At 28.1% G+C, this 12730-nt stretch overlaps 1 protein-coding gene across 7 annotated transcripts in view; it reads left to right on the forward strand.

Moving 5' to 3' along the window:
• LOC122499744 overlaps nucleotides 1–12730 on the forward strand; it is a 180583-nt gene that overhangs the window by 140867 nt on the left and 26986 nt on the right. For all 7 annotated transcript variants that reach the window (XM_043608229.1, XM_043608227.1, XM_043608228.1 and 4 more), the window contains one exon: nucleotides 2489–2819. In XM_043608229.1, coding sequence (XP_043464164.1) covers nucleotides 2489–2819 — 331 coding nt within the window. The remainder of the gene's footprint in view (nucleotides 1–2488; nucleotides 2820–12730) is intronic.

Raw genomic sequence — 12730 nt, forward strand, 5'->3', positions numbered from 1 at the left:
AAAAAAAGTAGGGAAATAAAATACGGGGTTGCCACAAGTCAGGGAAGACGGGGACTTTTTTTTAAAGTACTGGAAAAAATTAAAACTTTACTAATTCGTAAGAAAATTCTGAATTTTTGTGTCTTTTTTGTTATCCTCATAAACTATGATATTAAAGGACTTCAATTATTCACAAAATTTTTTATTAATTTTTTCGGAATAATTCAATTATTTTCATAAATAATAAAATTCGCAAGAAATCGCAGAATTTAAATTATTTTTAATACAATTTTAATTAAATTCCAAGAAAAATGTAATTATTTAAAAAAAATTTATTAAAAATCGTAGAAAGAATTTAATTATTTAAAAATTTGTTGATAAAATTCTTTATAGGAATTCAATTTTAAGAAATATTCAATTATTCAATAATTTATGTATTTTTGTATTTAAATAATTGAATTCTCCTAGAATTTTCTTATATAAATTGATTTAAAAATTAATGTTAGTTAAAATTTAAGAAAATAATTAAATATTAAAAGCATTATAGCATGAATTTTTAGAAATAATTGAATTTTGAAAAGTTGTAAAATTAAATCTTTAAAAATCTGAATTGTTCAAAGTTTTAACTAACAATTCTGTACAATTAATTTTTTTTAAAAAGTTTGAAGAATGTTCATTAAAATAACAATAAAAAAATTGAATTTCAAAGAAGTTATAAATAATTGCAAAAATTCAATTATTTTCAAAAAATAATAAAATTCTTTGAAAAAATTCAATTATGTTCCAAAATTAAAAAAAAATTCTCTTTAAAAATTCAATTTTCTTTATAAACAACAAAATTCTTGTACAATATTCAATTATTTTCTAAAATTTTAATAAAATTCTTCTGAAAATTTCAATTATTTTTAAAAAATCTCCTCAATTTAATATGATTTTCAATTAATCAATAATTATTTATTTTCATAATTAATAAAAACTTCAGAGGAATTAAATTACTTACAAATTTTTTTACAATAATTCAATTATTTTAATAAATAATAAAATTGTTTATAGGGATTCAATTATTGTCTTAAATAATAAAATTCTTTTTAGGAATTCAGTTATTTTCATAAATAATAAAATTCAAAAAAAATCGCAGAATTTAAATTACTTTTTGTATAATTTTAATCTATGTAATTTCTCGAAAAGTGTAATTATTCTTAAAAATTTTATTAAAAGTCAGGAAAAGAATTCAATTATTTAAAAATGTTTTCATAAAATTTAATTTATGAAAAGTAAAATTCTTTATGAGAATTGAATTTTAAGAAACATTCAATTATTCAATAAAATATTTACTTTTATATCTAAATAATTTAATTCCAGTAGAATTTTCTATTAAAAATCTTTTACAATTTAAATTTTTTATACTTTTAACTAACAATTCTGCAGAATTAATTTTTTTGAAAAAGTTTAATAGAATTTTTTTTGAAATTATGTGGAGTTTTTTTAAAAATAATGTCTAATTGAAAAATTTCTAAATATTCAAAATCTTAGTGTAAAATCGAATTGTAAACAAATGGATTTGAAAATTTTCAAAGAAATTTTTCAAAAATTATTATACCTATTAAAACTAATAATTGATTTAAAGAAGAATTTTAGTTAAAAATTCTAGAAAATAATAATTGACTTGAAATTATGAAAATAATTTTGAATAAGTTACAGTAACAATATTCTTATAATATAAAATAATGATTTTATCACTCGGTCATCTTTAATTATTATTAGTTTTAAAATTCCAAAAAGGTTTGAATTTGAAATTTTTAAAAATCTTAATTCCTATGTAAAATAATAATTAAATATTTATTTAAAAAGAGGAAATAAAAAATATAAAAAAAATTTTTAAAAAGATTTTAAAAAGAAAACAATTAAAGAAATTCGTAAATTTTTTTAACTTTTTTTTATTTAAAAAATTTTTTATTCTTAATAATAATAAAACATTTATTTAAGTATCTAATCTTTTTTAGAGTAAATCAGAATATTCTTTAAGTTCAGGGAAAAAGTCAAAATTTTGTCTGAAAATCAGGGAAAAGGGAAAAAATTAAATTTTTTTTGTTGGCAACCCTGGAATAGTGGAGAAAGAAAAAAGTAGAGAAATAAAATATTAAAGATATTAAAATGTGGAAAAATAAGAAATTTGAAAATAGAGTAAAAAGTAGAGTAAAAAATAAGAAATAAAAAGGAGAGTAAAAAATTAAAAGTAGAGTAAAAAAAAGAAAAGTTAAAAATTGAATAAGAGAAAAATGTAAAAGTATTAAAAATAAAAAAGTAAAGATCCAAATTACAGAAATAAAATGAAAAGAAAGAAATTGGCTAAATAGAGAAGTTAAAAAAAATGGTGATTGAGATGGAAGGAGAAAGGCTCCGGCGGGGGCCGCTCGTCCAAAATAAAAAAAAAAAAAACAATTCCAAATTGTCACAAGAATGAGCCTGATGACAACTGATCGAACAATTTCTATCTGTTGCTTCGCAGATATGTCTTCACCATCATCAGTTACCTGATTGGCGTCTTCATATTTGCGACAATTGTCGGCCAAGTGGGAAACGTAATAACAAATCGAAACGCGAATCGCCTTGAATTTGAGAGACTATTGGACGGTGCAAAAACATACATGCGACATCATAAGGTACCGGGCGGTATGAAGAGACGTGTATTACGTTGGTATGACTACAGTTGGTCGAGGGGCAGAATACAGGGTGGGGGCGATATCAACACTGCCCTTGGTCTACTGCCAGACAAGCTTAAAACGGAATTGGCTCTTCACGTCAACCTTTCGGTACTCAAGAAGGTCACCATTTTTCAGGTGAGCGCTCATACCCACAAGGATCAAAGCGGAAGAGAGTGAGACAGATACATACACAGACACAAACACATACCCAACTTATTATCTTCGATTCACTCGCTCGGACGAAACATGTTCACTTGAACGAACATTTGCAACGTATTCTCTTGTCTACTTCTCAAGCGTGTTGCCATAGTAGTAAAGAGAGATAAAGAGAGAGAGAGAGAGAGAGAAAACGACAGAGGCGAATTCCATCAAAATGCGGATGTGATAATCAGGCATCAGTCGATTTCAGCTTCCGTGATTCGTCCGAGCGAAAAATTATCCCTGGCACCCCTATTTTGCCATTTAGTTTCAATATCACTTTATAATTGGAATTTTTGCTTCATGTTCTTTTTTCTACTTGGATGTATTTTTAGGATCCTTCAAGTGGAGGAAGAATTTATTTCTATAAAGGCAGGCGGCTTCCATAATTCGTTTTTTCTGTATAGGGACTTTTGGGAAATCTTACAGATACCAATTTCGCAGTTCAAAGTTATGCGGGATTGGTATAAAAGGAAAGAAATGATAAATAAAACGTTTAGGTCAAATAGCTGCCGATCCACTAAAAACCGTAACCCCTTTGCCCACACTCGGAATTATCGTCATAGCCTTCGAGGGTGATGCTCCATTTCTGTCGCGAATACGACTTCCTTCAATATTTGCGGATATTCGGCGTCGATAGTTAAAAGCGGAATTTACAACATAAAATTTGAAAAAAAAATTGGTTTTCGTACTATCTATCTTCTTTTGAAATCCATTCGATGCACATCCTGCTCATTGTAACGACAGAGCTTGTGCGAATAGCCTGAGTGAACTGAGAGCGGACTACCATTACCATTAAAAGATATTTATTGAGATCAGTAAAATACAGAGTAAAAAATACACATGTAGATTTGTAACTTAAACTATGGCTCCTATCTTTATTGCGATTTATCCATAGATATTCTTTTATGTTATGCTTAATATTTCTCTTTTAGTAAAAATATATATATCTATGTGTTTTAGGAAAAGTTTTATAAAAACCTAATTGATCTGATTTTCTATATAACAAAATTTAACAAAAAAATATAACTATGTAGGACTTATTTATACTATTTACATTATTTACAAGCTATTGTATTAGATGGTTAGGTAATTTATATTTAATTTTGAATGGCGCTTCGTTATACTTAATTTTACATGTGTTGCTTAAAATATCTAAATTATTTAACTTATTAGTATAAAAATCTTCAGTCAAACTATATATTATTTCTTTAACAGTTTTAATTTTTAATTTTCTATGCATAAGAATGACTTTTTTGCTTCTCTCAGCATTTAATATTAATCGTAAACATTTGTTTTGTAGTTTTTGTAACTTTTCAATATAGGTTTCATAAGTACTACCCCAGATGGGAGCTGCATATAACATAATAGGTCTAATTATCGTTTTGTAAATAATCTCTTTGTTTTGAATGCTCATTTTGCTTTTTCTATTTAAAAGGCAATATAATTGTCCAATTACTTTAAAAGTTTTAATTAGGGTTTCATTAATATGCTGAGTATAATTTAACTCGTTGTCTAAAAACATACCTAAGTATTTTACTTTAGGTTTAGGTTTAATTACTTCTTTGTACATTTCAAGTTCGGGGATAAAACTATCTTTTGGTTTGTGACTGAAAATTATAAATTCTGTTTTATTTGCATTAATTTTGAGCTTCCATTTGAGATAGTACTCTTCTAAAACTAAAATATATTTTTGGAGGTTTTGTGCTAATTGTTTCTTTCTCCAAGAGGAATTATATAACGCAGTATCGTCAGCAAATATTGCTATTTTGACTTTGTCATCCTTTGGTATGTCATTAATATAATATAAGAAAAGGATTGGGCCTAATACTGATCCTTGAGGGACTCCGGCTACTACATCTTTTACGGTAGATGTTTGACAATTTATGTCTACTACAAATTTTCTATCTTTAAGATAGTTTGATACAATTTTAATCAAGTAATAATTTAATTTTAAATCATGTAATTTAACTATCAGACCTTTATGCCAGACAGTGTCAAATGCTTTTTCCATATCAAGGAAAACAGCGCCGGTGCTTTTATTTAAATTAAAATTTGTCGATATATGATCTACTAATCTAGCTAGTTGTTTAACAGTACAATGTTGAGATCTAAATCCAAATTGTTCAGGAATTAGTAGCTTATGTTCGAATTCAAAATTTTTAATTCTATTTAATATTATTGTTTCAAGAAGTTTACTTAGGCTGCAAAGTAGACTGATTGGTCTATAACTTAATGCTAATTTATGATTTTTACCTTGTTTTGGTATGGGGATTATTTTTGCACATTTCCAGCTTTGAGGAAAGTAGCCCTGTTTTAAGCAAGCATTGAAGATGTAGTTCAGTTGAACTATAGCTTTCTTTGGTAGCATTTTCAATATGATATTCTGAATTTTATCATGCCCCGGGGCTTTTTTAGACTTAGTTTTTGTAATTATCTTTTTGATTTCCCTTGGTGAAGATAGTTCTACTTCATCAAGGTTTATTATTGGATTTAAAATTTGTTCATATTTATCATTTATTTCTTTCTCAAATTTAGCGCTACCAAAGTTTGCTGTCAACCTGTGTACACCCTCAAAATTACTTGCTATTAATTCGGCTTTTTCCTCATCTTTGAAAATAATATTATTATTGTCCTCTAGGGGAGGAATAAAAGAATTATTTTTACCTTTTAAAGCTCTTGTCATTTTCCAGAGCGAATTATCTTTTATGTTTAGTGAGACTAATTTTTCTTCCCATTTTTTATTTCTAAATTTATTAATAGCATCTTTGATTTTCCTACTCGCTTCATTTATAAATGGTTTCAAATATTGGTATCTGTATTTTTGAGAAATTTTTCTAAGCTTATTCCTTTCATTTATTTGTTTTATTATTTCTGAAGGTAATTGATATTGATATTTAAAAGGTTTTGATCTAGGTATAGACCCATCCATTGCATTGTCAATTATATTTGTAAATTTTTCAACTTGCAAGTCAATGTCAGAAGTAGAGTCAATTTTGGAGTCAATTTTTAAATTTTTGTTTATTAACTCTCTAAATTTAGTCCAATTTGCTAGTTTGTAATTTAAAGTTGGAGGTTTATTTTGTGTGTGATTTATTAAAGAATTACTAAGGGTAATTAGAACTGGTTTATGATCTGAATTTAGTTCATCTAATGTAATGACTGATTGGATATTAGTAATATTTTTAACAATAGATAGATCTACAACACTAGGTTTTGCCTTACGATTGAAAGGATATAATGTAAAACTATAGGGTGCTTCGATATTTAGTAATCTATTCTCAACAAAATTAAAGAGGATTTTTCCGTTTTTATTATTATTATAACAATTCCAGCAAACATGTTTTGCGTTTAAATCTCCGGCAGCTATTATTTTATTATTTAAATTAAAAATACTGTCTAGATCTTGTTTGGAAATATTTTGAGCTGGAGCATATAAAGAAACGATTAATATATTATTTTCTAATTTAATGGCATGTGCTTCTATAGTTTCAAGGTTATCTATATGAATCTCAATACAAGGAATTTCATTTTTAACAAACAGGGCTACTCCTCCAGCTTTTTTGTTAACTCTATTTTTCCTATAGCATCTATAACCTGATGGAGGCTTTGGAAATATGTCATGTTTGAACCATGTTTCTCCAATTAACAATATGTCTACATTGTATCTTTGGAGAAAAATGGGCAATTCATGCATTTTATTATTTAGTCCATTTGCATTCCAATGTACTATTCTAAGTTCACGAAAATTATTTGGGCTATTATCCATCTAATTCCTGAGCAATTTTGGATATGGCCATTATTCTATCTAAATCGTTATCACAATTTTTTAATAAGTCTCTTAAATTATATGCTAATTTGATTACCTTGTTTAAATCACAGATTTTGTTTATCTCAGCTAAGACGTCCAGTAGTTCCTTGAATTTACCTGGGTTGTCATCACTTCTGCTTTGGTTTGTGTGTCTGCTGTAGCTTTCCTTGATGGGGTTGATATCGGCGTTTGCTATTGTGTGTTTGACCTTCAGTTGAGGGAAGTCCTCGGCAGTAAATTTCGGAGGGTCCTTAATTTTGGGCGGCAGGGCCCAAGTCAAGCCCCTTTTTTCCTCGATTTTGGTCACATGTTGAAGATAAGCTGGGCACTTGCTGTAGTTGGCTGGATGGGATTGTTTACAGTTTGTACACTGTGCTTTGTCCTCCTTCTTTTTTGGACAGTCTTTGGTGAGATGATCTTGTATGCACTTTACACATTTTGGGTCCTCATGGCAAAATTTGGATCCATGGCCAAATTTTTGGCATCTGTGGCACTGTGTAGCTTTTCTTTTGCTTTTAAACTTTTCCCACTTCACTTTCACGAACAAAATGTCCTTCACTTTAAATGCGTCACTGGATTTGGTGTTATTGTCCAATACTATCATGTAAAATGGGTTAATTTGTGGTTTATCTGCTGCTTGTTTCATTATAACACACTTTGACACTCCAATACCTTTGTCACTGAGATCACTAATTATTTCACTCGTGGTGAGAGTTGGTAGGCCTTTAACTACGAGACTTTTACTTTTTTCTTCCTTCGAAGCGTAAGTGAAGAATTTCGTTTTTCCAATTTCCAATATTTCAATAATACTGCGGTGGTCTTTGTAGCTTTTTGTATGTATAGTGTAGGATTCCTTCTTCAATGTGATGGAGATTTGCTCGGTGCTGTTTTTGTTTAATTCTCGCATGAGTTGTTGTACATTTGCCAGCTTTTGCGTGACAACTATTGGAGGCGGTCTTCCGGCCCCTTTGTCATCAGTCTTATCCGAAATTACATCCATTTCCTCTAAGTCATCCAGAAGATCGAATTTGTTGTGGGTTTCAACTCCTGTAGAAGGTTGTTGTTTCTTTGGATTAGCCATGTTCAATAAATTGTCAGATGGTCTTTTCCTTTGATGCATTTTTGTGTACATACGTCCACCTGCGCCGAAGCGCCTTCCAGAGATTGGTAACAACGTGCGCCAAACGCCTTCGTTGTTACTGTTTGCATAACGCGCGCCAAACGCCTTCGTTGATATACAATAGAGTGTGGGAAAAGATAAGAGTGCGGTTCATACGTGCGTATCGAACGAAGAACAGAATGAATCTGATGATCATGATCTGAGAGCGGACTTCAAGCGGACGTGGGTTATATAGTGCCGTGGGAGGGGGCATCAGCCAATCACCGCGCCCGAGTCTCCCCTCCACTCGCCACTGCCGGTATAAGAGTGCCGATTCCGCTTCCTCGCGATCAATTCCAAACGAACCTTTCTGAGTAACGGACGAAAATGTATGTCTCAATTTTTAGTTTTTAATAAATTGATTTTTAGGGAAGGAGCTAGTTTTCCTTATATGAAAAGAGTAGATATGCAAATTAGGTAAAAGAAGACATTTTTATGTTATTTTATAAAAACAATACTTATCGAAGTGTGACGCGTACAGTAAAACAGAAATCAACTGTGACAAAACCATTAGTGATAAAACTTGGGAGCTGTCAATTTTTAAATTTTTTGGCCACAATACTGAATTTTTAGACGGTTGATACTATCGTCTGTCAATTGACAAGATTTTCTAACCTAAAAGTTACTTTATTTACTTTCATAAATAAAAAAAATTAACCTAATGTGTTGAAGTCTCTTTAGTTGCAATAAGATTCGATTCTATTAAAAATTGTTGAAATAATTTATTTAATGACAAATTTCCTAGGACTAACTAGCCCACCAAGGAATAAATACAGTGTCATTTACTATTAATATTTAATGTACAACAAAAATTTTAATACATAAATGAAAGAAAAAACAAAAGCAAAAAAAAGGAATTCAACAAAATTATTAATTAATAATCCAGTATTTAAAGTTAACTATTTAAATATACTAAAAGTATCGATAACGGAAGCCGCCATAGTTACATATTCATAGTTATATACAGTTATATAGTTAAATATAGTTATATATATATACTCGTAATTATTATTATAGTTAAAGCTTCATTTATCACATTTCACATTCAATACTCATACACTAAAAGTTTATGTCTTTCACTCTCTTCAGCTTAATCTATGAAGAAATCAATTTTCTTCTAATTTTATTCTGTTATTGATGTATTGCATTACCAACTGTTGGTAAGACCAATTTCTGCATTTCCTACAGTTGATAAGACCAATTTCTGCACTTCCTACAGTTGATAAGTAGATTCTCTACTATATTTACAATTGGTTAGAATATAGAACATACAAACATTGACGGAAAAAAAATCAAAATTTAAATTTCTCTATTTGTATTCTAATGTTGGCAGTCTGTTTTACCAACTGTTGGTAAGGCAATGTTTTTTATTGCCCAATTTCGATAAGTAGGTCATCTACTTTATCTATTGTTGGTAAAAAATAAAATAAAAAATTGACAGATAAGCTAAATGACAATTTAATTTTCTCTAATTCTATTGTAAAATTAACAGTCTGTTTTACCGACTGTTGATAAGATAATTTTCTTTATTGCCCACGATCGATAAGCAGATCATCTACTTTATCTATTGTAGGTAAGAAAATAAAACACAAACATATTGACAGAAAAGCTAAATAAAAAAATTTTCTTGAATTTTCTTTTTATATGATAGGTAGCCAAAATTTTCACTTGCCATTGTCCCCAAATACACAAATTGTGAACAGCAAAACTATTTTACCGACTGAGTCTCTCTGTGCCTAGCAGATTGCATCAAATTGTAATTGGGGACAATGACAAGTGAAGATTTTGGCTACATATCATATTGACAGTCTGTTTTACCGACTGTTGGTAAGATGATGTTCTTTATTGCCCACGGTCGATGGGTAACTATCGGTAACAATGTAAATATTTTAAAATTTTAAATTGCCTATTGTCGTGGGCAATAATTAAAAATTATTTCTACAGTTTAGAAAAGTGTTTTTTTGTCAAATGATTATTGTTACAAATTTATATGTAAGTTATTTAATTGTCATACCACCTTCTAAATGTACAATATTTTTATGAAGAATCTCCACTCTTACCGACCTTTCTAATTATAAGATCTTTATTATCTACGGTTGGTAAAGAAAATATCTATTTTATCTAATATCGGTAACAAAATAGATTTTTTATAATATAAAATTCTAATAAAAATACTGTATATATAGAAGTATCGTCTTTAAAACTATTTTACAACAACTACAAGTTTTTATTTTTCGTTTTTTATGCCAGTTTCGTCACTTTATCAAATTGCTTTTAATTTTCACAAACAACTCTCAAGACAGTGGAATAAAAACATAATTTTCTTCACCTTCGTTCTTTGTTAAATTTTTTATGAAAACATTAAAAATTTTATTACATGAAAATTTGTGAAATATTAAAGAATATTTCAAGAATGCTTGAAAGTGCGAAAATGAAAATATAAGTGAATTTAAAAATTCTGTAATAGAAATAAAATTTTTTTGAAATATTTTTTTTAAGTAGCAATTTTGTGAAGTTCAAATAGATGTAATAGTTGCATTTAAATAAGTTAGTGAATTGTTCGCAGTACTAAAAGGATGACCCACTTTTGTTTGAAACAATTACTGAGATGCTTTTTTTTTTACTCTTTATTTTCATTTATGAAGAAGAAAAATATGTCGAGATGATTTTTTTTTCTAACAAAGAATAATAATTTGATACGTGACAAGTGTATTATGCATATGGGGCATTCCACGCCAAGTCGGACACCTTTTGACTTTTGCATCTCCGATTTTTTTCAAATATTTTTTTTCTTTTAGTGCTGGTTGAAAGGAACTTCCATGATTTTTTTCAAATTTTTTCATGAAGTAATTTAAGAGATCTGGGTTTTTGAAAAATCACGTTTTTTACATAAATTTTTTTTTTTTTTAAATGCTTATAACTCGGACAAAAATTGATCAAATTGGACGTTCGATATATGAAAATTTTTGTTTTTACACGTAGTTTTTGATAAAAATATTAAAAAAAAAAAAATTTTTTTTTTTTAATTTACCAAAAAAATTTTAAATTTTAAAAATAAAATTTAATTTTTAAGAATGTATGTATCGATCGATTTTTTTTTTCAAAATTTTTTGTAAGAAACTGGTACTAAATTAAGAATTTTTAATCCTTGTCTGATTGTGGGCAAACGATGGGATCTATTTATTTTGTAATTTTTAATTTTTGTATACGCAGTGGAAACGGTAGGTAGCCAAATGCGTAACTTGACATTTGACCAAATCATGCAAATTTTTCAAACCAAAACTGTTTTCAGACTGAGTCTCTCCGAACTTAACCTTCTTACTGTTTAAAAAAGTGATTTGATCAAATTGCAAGTTAGGCATTTGGCTACCTACCGTTTTACAAAAATTAAAAATTTCAAAATAAATAGATCCCATCGTTTGCCCACAATCAGACAAGGATTAAAAATTCTTAATTTAGTACCAGTTTCTTACAAAAAATTTTGAAAAAAATCGATCGATACATACATTCTTAAAAATTAAATTTTATTTTTAAAATTTAAAATTTTTTTGGTAAATTAAAAAAAAATTTTTTTTAAATATTTTTATCAAAAACTACGTGTAAAAACAAAAATTTTCATATATCGAACGTCCAATTTGATCAATTTTTGTCCGAGTTATAAGCATTTAAAAAAAAAATTTATGTAAAAAACGTGATTTTTCAAAAACCCAGATCTCTTAAATTACTTCATGAAAAAATTTGAAAAAAATCATGGAAGTTCCTTTCAACCAGCACTAAAAGAAAAAAAATATTTGAAAAAAATCGGAGATGCAAAAGTCAAAAGGTGTCCGACTTGGCGTGGAATGCCCCATATGTATAATACAAATATATATTTGCCTCGGGATGGATATTATATATATATATATATATATATTTGTATGTACATACAGAGAGATATGTGCGCATAAATATAATCTTGAGCATGCGGAAATTTGAAGAGCTCTTTTGTATACGAGTCGACCTTGGATTTAATTAACCACGTTGCCTTTGATTTTTTCTTCTACAGTGGTGGTGGTACCCCTCTAGTCATCAGACCTTTCTCATTTTTTTTCTTTATTTTCTAAAGCCCACTGGAAAAAAGAGACTTTTAATATAGAAACTCTTTAGAATTTTATGTATATGTAAAAATTCTTTTTGAGATTTAACAGATCATATTGAATTTTTTTAAAGAATGATTACTTCAATTGAAATCCATTATAGATTTTCAGTTTTTTTCCTTTTTATTCGAACATAAAAATAGTTTAGAAAGGGGTACCATATTAGAAAGGTAATTTTCAAGCCTTTTTTGTAATTTTTTTTAAAGGGAAAAATTGATGCAAATTTATTCAAACTTGAACGTCTATATTTAAGCAACATTTAGAAATTTTTTTTTTGAATTTTTTTATTATAAGAAAATGTTTCGAGAATATTGGGCTGATAATATATTTTATTTCCTTTCATTAGTGGTATTATCTTTTTTTTATTATTTTTAATAATAGTAAAAATTTTATTACTATTATATTATATTTAATAGGAGCAATATAAATGTTATGTCATACATTAATGTATATTATGCAGATTATACAGAGATATTATTTTGATTTATCGCCTCATGTCCCTTGCGTATCACTCCCCGAATTTCCTATATAAACCTGCATATGCTGCATTCTGATATGAAGGAAGTCAGCGAGGTAGAAGCTGAGATAAAGCCTTGAGAATATCCAGCAGTCATGTTCTAACATGATGAAGACACTATATTCAAAGAACGAAATCCCAATGTATTAATTACTCGAAATCATTAACATAAATATATAATTATATTTTGCGAATAGACATTCGGAATACAATGATGATTAATAT

The sequence above is a fragment of the Leptopilina heterotoma genome, unplaced genomic scaffold, assembly GCF_015476425.1.
Source record: "Leptopilina heterotoma isolate Lh14 unplaced genomic scaffold, ASM1547642v1 Lhet_174, whole genome shotgun sequence".
Classification (NCBI taxonomy): Eukaryota; Metazoa; Arthropoda; class Insecta; order Hymenoptera; family Figitidae; genus Leptopilina; species Leptopilina heterotoma.